Here is a 14,925-nt window from a genome sequence, read left to right as displayed (position 1 = left end):
ATGAAGAGGGTGTGTGTGTGTGCAAGTGCGAGCGTGTGTGTGTGTGTGCGTGGGTGCGTGTGTGCATGTGTGTGTGTGTGTGTTTTGGAAGAGGAAAATGATGAACTAAATCTTTGTTTCATAACTGTGCCTGGTACCGGGTGTCCCTTGTCCAAAGTAGATGAACAGCTCAGAACTAAATTGTAGCCCTTCACAGTTCCTTTTAGAAAAATGACAAGCACACGGAGACAGTTTCGCTGTTTGTGTACCATCAGTTTTCAGGTGAGTTCAGTTTGGATGACAGGTCCTTAAGCAGCCATTTCACAGCCTGGCAGTGTCTGGGTTGCTAGGAATGTTTTGACTTTTAAGTACTTTTATGCGGCTATTAAAAAAAGCAATGTGCGGTTCCAACATGGAGAATGATGTCAATGAGAGTAGAGGGTTCGATAAAGACGCAAATGCTGGGGCTTCCCTGCTGGCGCAGTGGTTAAGAATACGCCTGCCAATGCAGGGGACACGGGTTCAAGCCCTGGTCCGGGAAGATCCCACATGCCGCAGAGCAACTAAGCTCGTGCGCCACAACTACTGAGCCTGCTCTCTAGAGCCCACGAGCCACAACTACTGAGCCCACGTGCCACAACTACCGAAGCCCATGTGCATAGAGCCTGTGCTCCACAACAAGGGAAGCCGCCGCAATGAGAAGCCCGTGCACTGCAATGAAGAGTAGCCCCCACTCCCTGCAACGAAAGAAAGCCTTTACACAGCAATGAAGACCCAACGCAGCCAAAAATAAATAAAAGAAAAAACAAAAAAGAAGAAAAAAAGATGCAAATGCTTTCATAGTTGGAGCTTTGGGTCTGATTTGGCCTGGTATATGTGCAAATGAGACTCCTGAAGAGAGTTACAGATTTTCAGATCTGGTAAAAGGAGATTGCAGATATAGGTTCCAAAACCCCTGTATTCCCTGTAAACAGAAGTAGCAAAGAGGTATAAATATAGGTTAAAAACTATGATAAAGTCTTCATTTTATCCACTGGATTCCTGGTTAAAGGTACTAATTGGGGTTTCTCATTTCCACTGTACTCCAGTACCTTCCAAGGTCAAGTAGGGAAGCAAGCTGATGGTGGAGACTGTATGTGCCCTGCCCAAATCCTATTGGATGTGCTCCGCACCAAGCTTTAGCGTGCTTTTCTCTTAATGACCAGCATCTGTGACCTTTTTCAGCTTTCCTTTGGGCTACTCGAGTTGCCTAACCTGTACACAGACCCTGGGAATCTATATCCACCCAGGGTTGCCCATAGCTAATGGACAGGAATATAAAAGTCCAGTTCCCTTGCCTCATGTTGAAGTAAACTTTAGGTGTAATTTACACTCCAAAGCTACACCCTGGGATGATTATGAAGCTGAGACTTCCTAAAATTGCAACCTTGCTTCTTGACTTCCTTTCTTTCTCTGTCCTGCTTTCACCACTCTCTTTTGGTCTCTCTGGGAGCACTTTCCCAAAAAATCACTTGCATAGGAATCCTCATCTCAAGGTCTGCTTCTGGGGAATCTGACCCAAGACAGAAGCATTCCAAAGTCTACATTTGAGTGGGAGAGGAGGTGAATTCTACCATTCACATGAGACGTTCTGTAATCTTATCCTCTCCTATAAGGTAGGCGTTCATTAGATGTTTCTTGCTGTAGGGATGATCTCAAGCTGGAGAACTGAGAAAAGAAACAGACCTCTGCCACCTATGCACTGCTCCCCTCCCTCCACAGCTGACAGGGCCACAGAGGACCTTAGGAGGTGTTGATGAATCTCACTTAGCCAAGGGAAGTAAGAGAAGCTGGCTTTGCTCATGCTTTAAATGAATTAGATCTTGGACACCCAAAGCTGTATCTGGGTGCTTTCATACTTGAAAGGACATTGCCACAGAAGATAGTGATTCAGCAAAACAGGTCTGCAGTGAGGAAACGTGGATCAAAAATATATTGGGGTATGCTTCTGATACTTAATAGGGTTTGACAGTGTCTCTACGATTTTATTGCAAAACTGATTGATGATACAGCACTATTTTTTTTTTTTTTTTTTTTTGGTATGCGGGCCTCTCACTGCTGTGGCCTCTCCCGTTGCGGAGCACAGGCTCCGGACGCGCAGGCTCAGCGGCCATGGCTCATGGGCCCAGCCCCTCCGCGGCATGTGGGATCCTTCTGAACCGGGGCACGAACCCGTGTCCCCTGCATCGGCAGGCGGACTCTCAACCACTGCGCCACCAGGGAAGCCCCAGCACTATTTTTTTGAGTGCTTTCTACTTGTTTGGCAGTGTTTTCTCATGTATTATATATCATTGAATCCTTGTAGTCTGCTTGTGAGATATTAACATTGCTATTTTACAGGCAAGAAAGCTGAGGCTCAGAGAGGTTATGCTCCTTGCCTAAGGGTTACACTTGTAACAAGTGGCAAAGCTGGGATTTGAGCCCACGTTATTCTGATTCAGACAACTATGTGCTTAACCACCCACCAGAGTACAGGTCCCACACTGGCTCTCTTCTCTCTAAAGTGATCATGGAAAGATTTATCAACATTTGCACAAGGCAGAAAACTATCTCATCTGAGAAAGTTTATATAGACAGTTTTCTTTTCCAAGAATAAGTAAATGCATAGGAAATTGAAATATATTAAATGAGCCTGACATGCTGCAATACAGAGAGTATGTTATATGGTGAGGTTTTCTCTAAGCTTTGCATTTTCTTGTTACAAGGTCAATATGATGATTAATGGTGTATGCACAAGGTAGAAAATTATTATTTTCTTTGCAGTTATTTAGAGGGTATTGCATCTGGTATAATTTCTCTCCTATTTGGGGGAATACTAGGATTGTCCTTGGATTTGGACTTTTGTTTTTCCCCCTCCTCTCCACTCCCAGCCTCTTTTTGGCCCTAGCACCAAGGCCAGAAAGGCTGCAGAACTACTCCTGTTTTACCCAGTTAATTCCCTCCAGGACTGAAAAAGGTGCTATTCCTGAATACTAACAGTTTTTGCAAACCTCAAATGCAATATGAGAACACTTTGGGACAACAGCCTTTAATGAAGAAAAAAAAAAAAAAGAACAATATATCCTGTATTTAGATACAGGATATGTGTTCATATTTTAGCTTAAGCAGTGAAGGGAAACTGCAGCTCTTCTTGAAATTTTAAGGTGTCATTTTTCAACAACACAGAAAGTAAAATTTGAAAGTGGTTGCAAAACAGTGGGTCTTTATCTTTATTTAGAACTAGATCCAGAGTTTAGAGCAAAATTCTCTTCTCTGGGGTTCAAATATTGTTTACCCCGAATAGAATATGCCTTCCTGTTTGATAGAAAACACATGAAAGCATTCTAATTGTGAAACAGCCCCAGGCAAGTGGTATTTAGGAAAATAAAATGCTAAGCATGGAATCACGAAGCTGGAAAAACCCCTATGAGAACATCTAGTTCTGCCCTCATCTTCTAACTGAGAATGACTAACTCATCCTGTATGGGTTTTTTCTATTTTGGTAGGATTTATAAATGTACATTGTCATCTTTAGTGCCCATTCACATGACGTGTTTCAGTTAATGGTGGAATATCTGGGTAATCACGGGAAGCCACCAGTACCTAAGAAAACACCTGGCACATAAACAGTATTTAGGAGAACTTTTAGTAGAAGGAATAAATGCATCAACAAATGAAAAAATGAAGGCTGAATAGTAGAAAATTTATGATGGGACTCTTACTGGTCTGATTAATTAATAAAATAGAAAGGAATTAGCCCAAGTTCAATGTCTTGCAAACTCTACCATTTCACATTACATAGTGTGGATTTTATCCTTCTCAATCAGTAAGGTGACTATGTAATGTATATTCCAAACAAGGACCCTTTTGGGTGTGAAAGGGGGTGTTATTTTTTTAATTAATTAATTAATTTAGGGGACACTATTAATAATTGCACCAGGACAAGACTGCTCTGGGCAAAGTGGAACCAATAGTCACCCTCTCCATAAGGGATCAGGGGCAGAGGAAAAATCTATTCATACAGGCTCTAAAATAAGAAACAGTGGGGTGTTAAGTCACAATTGAAGATTGGAGGACGTTCACTATCAATACTTCTGGCTTTCTCCCCTTGGACATTCTTATCTCATCTTGGAATTATGGTAAGAAATAGGGCAAAATGATAAAGACTCCCTTCCAATAATTAGGAAATAAAGAAACTCTTACCAAAAGCTAGACTGAGAGTGTGCCCAGCAGCCCCCCAGCTCTCTCTCTTGCTTCACCAGCCTTTGGATGGAACAAACGGGGTGCTCCCACCCCGGCCTTGCCTCCCCCTCCCCCTCCTCATGCCGCTCACCACCCTCTAGCGTGGCCACTTTAGTCGCAACTTCCGGCAGAATCGTCGAGGCTTATCCTCCACTTCCGGGAGCCGCCTAACGTACTTTCTGGAGAAGGCCTCCTCACTGCTGACTAGCCATGAGCGCCCAGAGCAAGCGGAGTTCCTCCGCCGAGGCGGAGGCTGCCATCAGCCGCCTGATCAACCTAAACTTGCAGGCCTCGTCCACCTACCTCTCCCTGAGCTATTACTTCGAAGGCGACAAGGTGGCTCTGGGGGGCGTGGGCCGCTTCTTCCGGGAGCTGGCTGAGGAGAAGCGCGAGGGCTCCCAGCTCCTCTGGAAGATGCAGCAGCAGTGGGGCAGCCGCGACCCGGCCCAGGACGGGCAGAAGCTGTCGCCGGACGAGTGGAGCACCATAGTGGAAGCCGTGGAGGCTGCCATGGCCCTGGAGAAGAGCCTGAACCAGGCCTTCTTGGATCTCCATGCCTTGGGTTCTGCGAGCGCGGACGCCCAGCTCTGCGAGTTCCTGGATAGCCACTTCCTGGAGGTGGAGAGGAAGATCCTCAAGAAGATGGGCGACCACCTGACCAACCTGCGCAAGCTGGCCGGGCCCCAGGCCGGGCCCCTGGCTGAGCAGGGCATCTCTTCGAAAGGCTCTTCTGCCAGCGCGACTAGGAGCCTCGCGGCAGCCCCGGAGAGACGCCTTTGCCTCCTCCAGTGAGATCTGCGCCCCAGCCTCCTCTTCCACCAGGAGGCAACGCTTTAACCACCCTGTAAAACCTTCACCCGAGCCGAGGCACCAGATAGAAACTCCCCTCTCTTTGCAGAGGGGGAAAAAAAAGCTAGGTTGTGAGAAAAATAAAAGTATCTTAATAGCATGAAAGATTTGTAGTCTGTTTAATTCTCTAGATTGTTTATAAAGAAACGGTTCCTAACTTTTGCGTATCACCTGGGTACATTGAGTATCTGGTAAATTATGTTTTCTCTGTCAAGAAAAAGAAACACACCTGTTCAGAAAAGGTTGCATAGAATTTTAGGGGTTTCATGACTTCTCTGGAGTCATTCTGGGTACTGGATTCAACTCTTGTTGTTCTAAAATGTATCTTTGGTTTCTCCGAGCAGAGCAGAGAGCTGAGTATCTTGACCGTATCACATTGTGTCCCCCCCTCAACCCTCCAAACTCGTGATAAACTTGCTTTTCCTGATTTTCACATTGGCGTGATGCCATCTGCCTGTATTGAAGAGAGAGCCCAGTGAAATTTACCTTTGTGTCTCCCGTTAGGTTGCTACTGAGAACACTTTATTAACATCATACACTGACTCTTTATGAAGCCTCTCAAAAGCAATTTCTTTCTGTTCTTAATATTAGGAATAACGGTGCTTCGCTTAGGTCATTGGTTTGTTTTTGTTTTATGGGCACCGTAAATGATGTAACTAATTAAGTTTCCTTATTTGACTGCCTGCTAAAAAGCTTAGAGCCAAGTTTGTGGTCCACCCAGAGTAAACGAGTAAGATTGTATAAGCATTTTGCATACGCTTCATTCCTGGTTCTTCTAAGTGCTTATTGTAATTTACGGATTCTTTCAAGCCACCTTAAACCCCTTCTGGAACAAGGTTGTGTATAAACAGATACATAAACTTTTAAAATGCAGATTTTAAAATGCCTCTGTATTCATTTTAGAGAAAAGAGAAGATAACTTTAAGGAAGTACTAACAGAGCCAAAATGATTAGAATGGAGGTAGGTCAGATGGAGGTTACATTCCAGAAGCCAAGAGAAGGAGAAGCAGCAGTAAAATATAGCATTCTTTTTAAAAAAATGTGTTTCATTTTTCTGGTGAGTTGTTTTCCTGCTAAATCCGTGCATTTGTGTCTCACAAATAGCAATCTAATAATTGTGCATTATTTTCCTTGCACTTGGAAAAGCTGGAGTTATAACTTGTTCTCAAACCACAGAAGTGGAAAAAAATCAATTCTTTTCCTACAGCAACTTTCCTTCCTGGAGCAGGAAGACCAAAGGCATACTATCATTTCTTTTATCTTACCAGGGTCAGAGGCATAGAAGAGTATTTTACAGAGATTGCGACACCTGTTTTGCTCAGTTAAGGAGAAAACCTTATCTTCCTGTTTTCATGCAAAGTCCTTTGATAATGAAAAAGAATATACTGGAAAAATTACTCCTACGGAAAAGAGTTTTTTTGCCCATTTGCTGATAGTTGGCAGTAAGAGATATAAGGAAGCAGTAAACAATTTTCAGCTTTGGATTAAAACTTAAAACCAAAATTATTTTCAAATTAGCACTCATATAGACACATAAATCTGAATGAGAAAAAAAACCACCTAATAACTATGAGACTAATTGAAAGACTATATTTGGTAGATTATTCGGGAAGAAGGATACAAACATTTGTTTCCAAACAATGACATATTTATCAGACCATATTTACTTATGAGTAATGTTACTCATATTTACTTACGAGTGTCTTTTAATATCAAGAATGGGGCTGTAGGAGAAAGCTTTATGAAAGTCTCCCAAATAGGCTGAAATATTCTTTGGCAATCAAATAATTATTGAAAAAAGCAACTGGCTGGGCAGACAATAAACGATTCAAAGACATATGGATAAAATATTAGTTTAGCTTTTAAAAATGACTAAGTTTCTTGGCAAACATATTTGTGGAAAATGGGGATTTGATGACATTAAACTTCTACAGATTAATTTGGAAACAAATACCACAGTGATTTTCTCTGTTGCTAACCACTGTACGTATATGTGAGTGTGTGTGTGTGTGTGTGTGTGTGTGTGTGTTAGTGCACTCGCACAGAATTATAATAACTGATTCCTTTAGGCTATGACTAAATTCCTTATACCAGCCTTGAAGGCTCTCCTTGGTCTGCCATGTCTAATCTACTTTTTAAATCGAATTTTCCACTACTTCCCTATTGTTGGAAGTTTGGGGAATACCCATTGCTTTCCTTTCATCCAAGTTCAAATCAAGTAGAGTTCAAATCTATTAGAATGGACACAGGAAGCCAGATGGAAATGAAGATAGCTTTATTGGTGGTAAAACCAAATTGGAGAATGTGTTAGGGCTTCCTATTGCCACGTTCTGAATTAAACTCAACCACCCAGTTTCAGGAACAGCAGTTGAAACAGAGCAGAAGCCAGGCTGGACTGGCTAGCCTTTTCTGCTAACCCCGTGGAGACTGGAATCTAGAACAATGCTGGTGGCCCAAGGGAAGTGGGGAGGGCATGGCAGGCCCCATTGCTTTGTTATTACAGTGACCCTGTACTGTGGCTAGTGTGCACCAAAAAAAAAAAAACCCATCAGGCTCTCACAGTTCTCCACATTCACTCCAGTAACCCCCTGTTAGGGACCAGAGTGGAAGTTACCTCTCTTTTATAGAAGTGTGAGGCCTAGGAATCCTGCAGACAACTGCAGCAGCTCTCTGCCATAGCCAGAGTGCTCAGTTTGCTGTCCCAGTACCAGCAATTTTCACGGGGTTCCCTTCGCCTGGAAAGCCCTTCATACTCCTCTTCACCACATCAAACTCAGTCTACTTTTCAGCCTAGTTCCAATCAGCCTTCTTCTGTGAAATCTTCCCTGACCAACCCAAACCAGTCACCTGACGTGGATTCATCTCCTTCTCTTAGTTGGAGTCTGAAAGGCAGAAAGCGTGGTGGTTGAGCAATGGGCTTGTGTTCAGATCCTGCCTCTAACTCATTTGGTCTAGTCTCTTCACCTTTCTTGGTCCCAGCTTCCTCCTCTGAAAAAGTGGACATGATCATAATAAAGGCGATACTATCCAACTCATAGCTTTTAGGGAGGATTAAATGGGATGAGCCATGTAAGATACCTAAGTCATGGCCCAGCACATGCTAAATGCACAATAATTGTTAACTTTTTTTTTTTTTTTTTTTGCGGTACGCAGGCCACTCACTGTTGTGGCCTCTCCCGTCGTGGAGCAGAGGCTCTGGACGCGCAGGCTCATGCCTGCGCGGCCCAGCCGCTCCGCGGCATGTGGGATCCTCCCAGACCCAGGCACGAACCCGTGTCCCCTGCATCGGCAGGCGGACTCTCAACCACTGCGCCACCAGGAAAGCCCCCTTTTTTTTTTTTCGGTACGCGGGCCTTTCACTGTTGTGGCCTCTCCCGTTGCGGAGCACAGGCTCTGGACGCGCAGGCTCAGCGGCCATGGCTCACGGGCCCAGCCGCTCCGCGGCATGTGGGATCTTCCCAGACCGGGGCACGAATTCGTATCCCCTGCATTGGCAGGCTGACTCTCAACCACTGCGCCACCAGGGAAACCCTGTTAGCTTTTTTTATCAGCTGATTTTATATCCCAGTAGAGCTTAGTAAAGAGCTATGATAGTAACATCTCAAAATAAGCTTGCTTCTCAGTTTCAGGAAAATAGATACCTTCAGATTGTATAATCCTCCTTAATGATCATTCCTCCCTCTAAACTGGCCCTATGTGTAGAAGTGAAATGTAGGAATTTGCTCATTTCTTGGATGTGACATTCAGTATGCAGGAGGGGAAAATAAAAATGAAGAAGGACCACTCTCTCTTTAGCCAAATAAGTGGAGCCACCTTATATAGGACCTGGGATTAAATGTTTTAATTACCATCCTGCTAAAAGCAGGCATGACAGCATCTTAACCTCTCTCTCAGGAAGGACAAGCCACACAAAGGGGTCATTTCAGAAACTAATTAGCTGCTGCCGGCTGCTACTCTTTGCATAGTTTCCAATTCTTGGGAGTCTTCTCTGCCCATTCTTTTTGCCCACACATCCTCCTCCTTAACACTTCGTGGTAGCCTTGGATATGTTAGCTTGAGGGAGCAGGGACTGAAGAGGCACAGTCAAAACTCCAGGTGTCACTGAGGCCTTGAACTTCCTTACCGTCGGGCCTGTTTGAAGCTCTTACTTTTGGAGTACTATGTGGTTGACTCTCTCCAAAGAGATACACAGTCTTAAAGGGTTAGGTTAAAAATGCTACTTATTTAGAAAAAGACCACATTTTTACTACATTTATGTCATGTTATTTATCCCCATAAGCCATTTATCCACCTTGATGAATAATTTATTCTTCATAATAATAATGAAGCAGGCACTAATTCATGGGAGTGGGAGGAGGCACACATTAGGAAACAGTTTTGAATTAATATGAGTTTTCACCTGAGTATAAAGTCCCCAAGAAGCATATATACTCTTCAAGATTTTATCAGTTCTGATGGCTAAATTAGGGATCATAAGAGGAAGCAGAGAAAAGTCTGGATTTCATCAGGAGACCTCAAAGGGCCCTCTCCTGCACGAGGTATCAGGTCAAAGTGTGGGAGACGTGGGTAGAGGCAGCTATTCTGGGATTTAAAATCAAGTACATATCCCTGCTAAAAATTCACACCCTAAATCTAACAATGAGAAAACATCAGAGCCAAATTGAATGACATGCTACAAAATATCTAGCCTATAATTCTCAAAAGTGTGAAGGTCAAGAGATTAGGAGTTTGGGATTAACTGATACACACTACTGTATATAAAACATAAGAAACAGCAAGGACCTACTGTATAGTACAGGGAACTATGTTCAATATCTTGTAATAACCTTGTAATAATCTATAATGGAAAAGATTTGGAAAAAGAATATATATATATATATATATATATATATATATATATATATATAACTGAACCACTTTGATGTACACCTGAAACTAACACAACATTATAAATCAACTGTGCTTTAATAAAAAAAGAAAGAAAAGCAGAGAAAGACTAAGGAATTGTCCCAGGTTAAAGAAGACTAAAAAGCATGACAACTAAATTCATGATCTTGGATGGGACCTGTGTAGGGGTAAAAATCTATAAAGGACATTGAGACAATGTATAAAATTTTAATATGGACCATGGATTAGATAATGGTATTGTATCAATGTTAAATTTCCTGATTTGGATAATTTCATGATAGTTCGGTAGGAGAATGTCCTTGCTTTCAGAAAACATACACCAAAGTATTTAGGGGTATAGCTGAGCACAATTTCTCTAACTTATTCAAAAATGGTTAGGAAAAACAATTGGTGAATCTGTATGAAGGGTAAACTATTGCTGCAACTTTCCTGTAAGTTTGAATTTATATCTAAATAAAAAGTTTTCCCTAAAAGTCAATCCAGATAATTTAGACCTGTAATTACTACATTTAGCATAGTACCTAAGTTATACTAAGTGCTCAAAAATAATTTATTGAATGAATATCATATTGGACCTAGCTTTATAGTCACAGGACTTCATAACCAATTTAACTACCAGAAAATTCCAAATTCTTTTTTTCTCCCTGAACATAAATTATATACTTTCAGATTTCTTAATCTAACCCTCACCCCCATAAAGGATGTCAACAATTTTTTTTTTCAAAAAGAGAGTAGCCAAAACAGGGAGGCAAGGAAAAGGAAATCCTATTACTTTATCACTACGCAAGTGATATTGCTGCTGGATTAAGTATTCTAATTTTCCAGACCTTATGGTTTTATATCTTCAAAGAAGAATCTGTGCTACTTGCTTTTCTGGTGAAAAAAATTCTTTCAGCCATTATATGCCGTTAATACTATGCAGCGCTTCAGAATTTAAAACTCCTGTCAACCTGAAAAGGTTATAGAGCAGGATTTTCACTTTTATTCCCCTTCTTTTCAGCTCTCATTCCACACTTGTGAACGCTATCAGCACATATACATACTATAACCTTTCTTTGGGGCCTTTCTCTTTGCTCCTCATGTCAAAAAATGCATTCCCTGATGTTCAAAACGTACCTGATGTTCACAACTAGACCTCGGTATTATTACAAGCTGGTCAGACATTTACAGCCAGGCCATTTTGTTCTGTTGGACATAAACAATCTCACAGAATACCAAACTCAGATAAAGTTACTCTGAGACCGTAATAAAATGAAACAAAACAAGGTTACTTCATAATATTGTCTAAGTACAGACAAAATCAAAGTCACTGTGCCTCTTACAAAATGCCCAATCATAGGATTGCCCCCACTTTCTGACAGCATCTAATCTAGAGCAGATCTCTGCTTCCTTGGTCCCTCTCCCAAATCATCTATCCGAAGCCCAAATCCTATAATAATTTCTTTCTCCATACTCTTACTGAGACACCCCACAGTCCCTCATGATGAGTGTTCTTTGTCTGCAGTGAGTAAAATTCCAACTTTTTAAACTGCGGGTGTGTTCTTGGTTGTCTTTGACTGAAGGGCAAGGACATGCTGTTCTGGGGAATATTCTCCATTCAATCTACAAATACTTGATAGTTGTATTAGAAGTGCCCAAAGCAGGTACGTTCAGCCTCTTGTTTCATCTAATCAGGAAGTATTTATTGGTCATGTTCATTTGTTCATTCAAAAATATTTATTAAGCATTTACTCTATACCAGGCACTGAGCTAAGTGCTGCAGATAAAGAAATATTTAAGACATAGTTTACTTTCTCAATGAGCTCACACTCTGGTAGGCAAGACTAACACAGAAAAACATAAACTTCAGTACAGTATGTAAATTGTATGGTGGAAGTAAGAGCCAAGTAGTGGTTTGCAAAAAGGGCAGGATTACTCTACTTGGGTGGAACATGAAGCACTTATATGAAAGAAAAGTTGTTTAGCTGATCTCGAAAGATGATCAGTGTTGACCAGTTGCACAGGGGAAGAAGAGGTATTCTAGACAGAGAGGAGGCACGTGAGTGACTGGAACGCTTGGATTGAGAGAGTGGACTGCAAAGAGAAGTCTGGAGAGGGAGTCTGGGGAAGGCCCAGGTCATGGTGGGCTTAGTGGATTTAATCTCCCAGTAGCAAGGAGATCTCCAGAATTTATGGGGGGAAGCAATACAAATACTATAAGCTGTGGCCCATGCATTCAACGAGTTTACATTCCTGTTGGTGAAATGAAACTCACACATAAAAAAACAACCAGAGAGTAACACAATCAATATAGAATTATAACACCCGCATCCTCTTTGTCTACCCTGGAAATTGCTTGTAAATAGTTCCCATACAACTCTTTGCCAGAGGGCACTCTCTGGGCGGAGGAGCTTGCTTGGTCTGCATGTGGGAGATTTCAGAAGTGCCATGTTAACTTTCGCCCTTTCCTCATAGTGACCTTGAACTGGTAAGGGGTGGGAATTAGTGTATAAATATCTCAGTGTCCTCAGCTCTCGGTAGGGCAATTCTGAGACATGTTTTACACAATGTTTCAGAAAGTGCCCAGTGAGATGGAGCCCTGGGTTTCCCACAGCTGTTTAACACTTTCAGTTATACACATTTTATCGGTTTTCCTTCCTTCCCTCCTTCAGCATGTTTCTGGAGATCATACCTCCTCTCCCAATAAACTGCTTGTGCTCAAATCCTTGCTGAGGGTCCACTTTTTCAAAACCCCAACCTAAGACAAAGATGAAGTCATAAATTATGTGTTACAGTCTCTACTGACTCTAGGAAATTCTGGAAGAACCCATTCTGTTCTCCCTTTATCCTCCAAACAGTGTGCCTCACCCTTCTGCCCCTACAACCTTGTGCCATACATTGCTCATGACTTTGCCCCTAGGTAGGTAACAGTCTATCTTCACCGTGTTGATGGTCCTGGGGAGAGTCAGCCTGAAAAGCTCCCACTCCCATGCAAAGCTGCTTTTATTCTGGTATCCGCTAGGCGAGTGATTTGGCTACCTTTCAACTTTCAGATAAAATCGTCACATTTGGGGGCACTGAGACCATTGCCAGTCACTGTAGCTTCCTAAATATTCATAAGTATAACAGCTGGGGCTTGGTAAACACATTTTTCCAGACAGTGGTCGTTCGGAATTCTCTGAGTAATGACAACCTTAGTACTGGGATCAGCTAATAAATTTATTCATCTAAACATCAAGGTCATGGAACCACTGAGACTCAAGAAGAACATTTGAGCCTGTTTCTCTGAAGCAAATATTAATGAGCTGGATGTCTATTCTTGAGTCAGCTCACATTCCAATTATTATTAGCGGCTTGCATCAGTAAAGTTGTATTTAGCATGACACCTGTTGCAAAGAGGCTCATGTTTCTTTATGCCCGTAACAACAATTTAAATCTCTAGGAGCAGTCAGACTTTGACATTGAATCTACTTCTATAACAGCATTGACTGGAAAATCTTTTTGGCATGGTCAGATAGAGTGAGAACTAAGACCAAAACAAGAAATTGGAATGTGATGCCTTTTCAAATGACTAAGTGCTAGTAAGAACTGTGAAAGTATGTAATAAAAATGGAATTTACTAAATTCCATTTATTTATTTATAAAATCCATATATAAATATAAAAATCAGTAATGGGGATGGTGGTTAAGTGGGTATATACTTTTATTAAAATTCATTGAACTGTACACATAAAATCTGTGCTTGTTGTTACATGTAAATTATACCTTCATAAAGTTGATTAAAATTAATACACTTTATATATAGAAGCAATAACAAGTTAGAAAATATAATGGAAGAGAAGACCCCGTTTAAAACAGCAGATAATAAACCAAAATAAATAAAATATAATATCTAGTTGGAAACTTATTTTTAAAAACTCCAAAACCTATATGAGAAAAACTAGAAAACACTTATGAAATACACAAAAATACACAGGAACAAATAAAAAGATGTACCATATTCTGGTTAGGAAAATGTATATCACTAAGATGTCAATTCACCTTAGGTTAATTTCTTAGTTCACATACTAACTGAATATTTAATAGTATTGAAGAATTATTGTCAACTTTTGGATGTGATAATGGTATTGCAAAAGAATCCTTATCTTTTAGCAATACACTTTGAAATATTTATGAATAAAATAATATGATTGTCTGGGTTTTGCTTCAAAAAACTCCAGCGGTGGGGAGAGGGGAGAAGTGGCTGAAGGTATAGATGAAACAAGATGACCATTTTCACGTCAAATAGTTAGATAAAAAAGTGTAAGTAGTCTGTTTTTAAATAAATCAAATTCTATTTACAGATATCATTATAATTTTCTATTTTCCCTTCTTACAGTGGTTGACCAGACAAACAAAACCTGAAACATATAAATCAGTATTTCCCAAAACCAAAAGGAAAGGAAAGGAAGCAAAAAGGAAAGAAAGGGAAGGAAGGGTAAGGAAGGAAGGAGGAGTAAAGAAGGAAGGAAGGGATGAAGAGGGGGAGGGAGGGAGAGAGGGAAGAAAAAACATTTATATGATCAAGTAAGGTTGGAATATATTTCAGATGTTTTCTTTTTTTGTGGTACGCGGGCCTCTCACTGCTGTGGCCTCTCCCGTTGTGGAGCACAGGCTCCGGACGCGCAGGCTCAGCGGCCATGGCTCACGGGCCCAGCCGCTCCATGGCATGTGGGATCTTCCCAGACCGGGGCACGAACCCGTGTCCCCCACATCGGCAGGCGGACTCTCAACCACTGTGCCACCAGGGAAGCCCCTCAGATATTTTCTTACTCTTATAGATTCACAGTGCACATTAACCAGTGATTCTTAATCAGGTGACTATCAGAACTATCCAGAGAGTGATATTTTTTTTCTCTTATTCCATAGATCTGGGTGGGGCCCAGTCATCTGTAGTTTTTTAAAGTTCCC

General features: G+C 41.5%; 2 protein-coding genes across 5 annotated transcripts in view; both read left to right on the top strand.

Annotated features, from left to right (window-relative positions):
* RPGR (retinitis pigmentosa GTPase regulator) overlaps nt 1-14,925 on the top strand; it is a 268,015-nt gene that overhangs the window by 59,281 nt on the left and 193,809 nt on the right. The window lies entirely within an intron of this gene.
* LOC117197253 (ferritin light chain-like) lies at nt 728-5,184 on the top strand. Its single transcript, XM_033408539.2, has one exon. It carries the CDS (start codon nt 4,450-4,452, stop codon nt 5,029-5,031), a length of 582 nt encoding a protein of 193 aa, XP_033264430.1. The 5' UTR covers nt 728-4,449; the 3' UTR covers nt 5,032-5,184.

This window comes from Orcinus orca, chromosome X (genome assembly GCF_937001465.1).
Source record: "Orcinus orca chromosome X, mOrcOrc1.1, whole genome shotgun sequence".
Classification (NCBI taxonomy): Eukaryota; Metazoa; Chordata; class Mammalia; order Artiodactyla; family Delphinidae; genus Orcinus; species Orcinus orca.
The sequence above is the reverse complement of the archived record's forward strand: the minus strand, read 5'-3'. Positions and strand labels throughout refer to the sequence as shown.

What these genes read in the sequence shown, in the direction of transcription:
- LOC117197253 (XM_033408539.2), top strand. Translation starts at nt 4,450, where the DNA reads ATGAGCGCCCAGAGCAAGCGGAGTTCCTCCGCCGAGGCGGAGGCTGCC.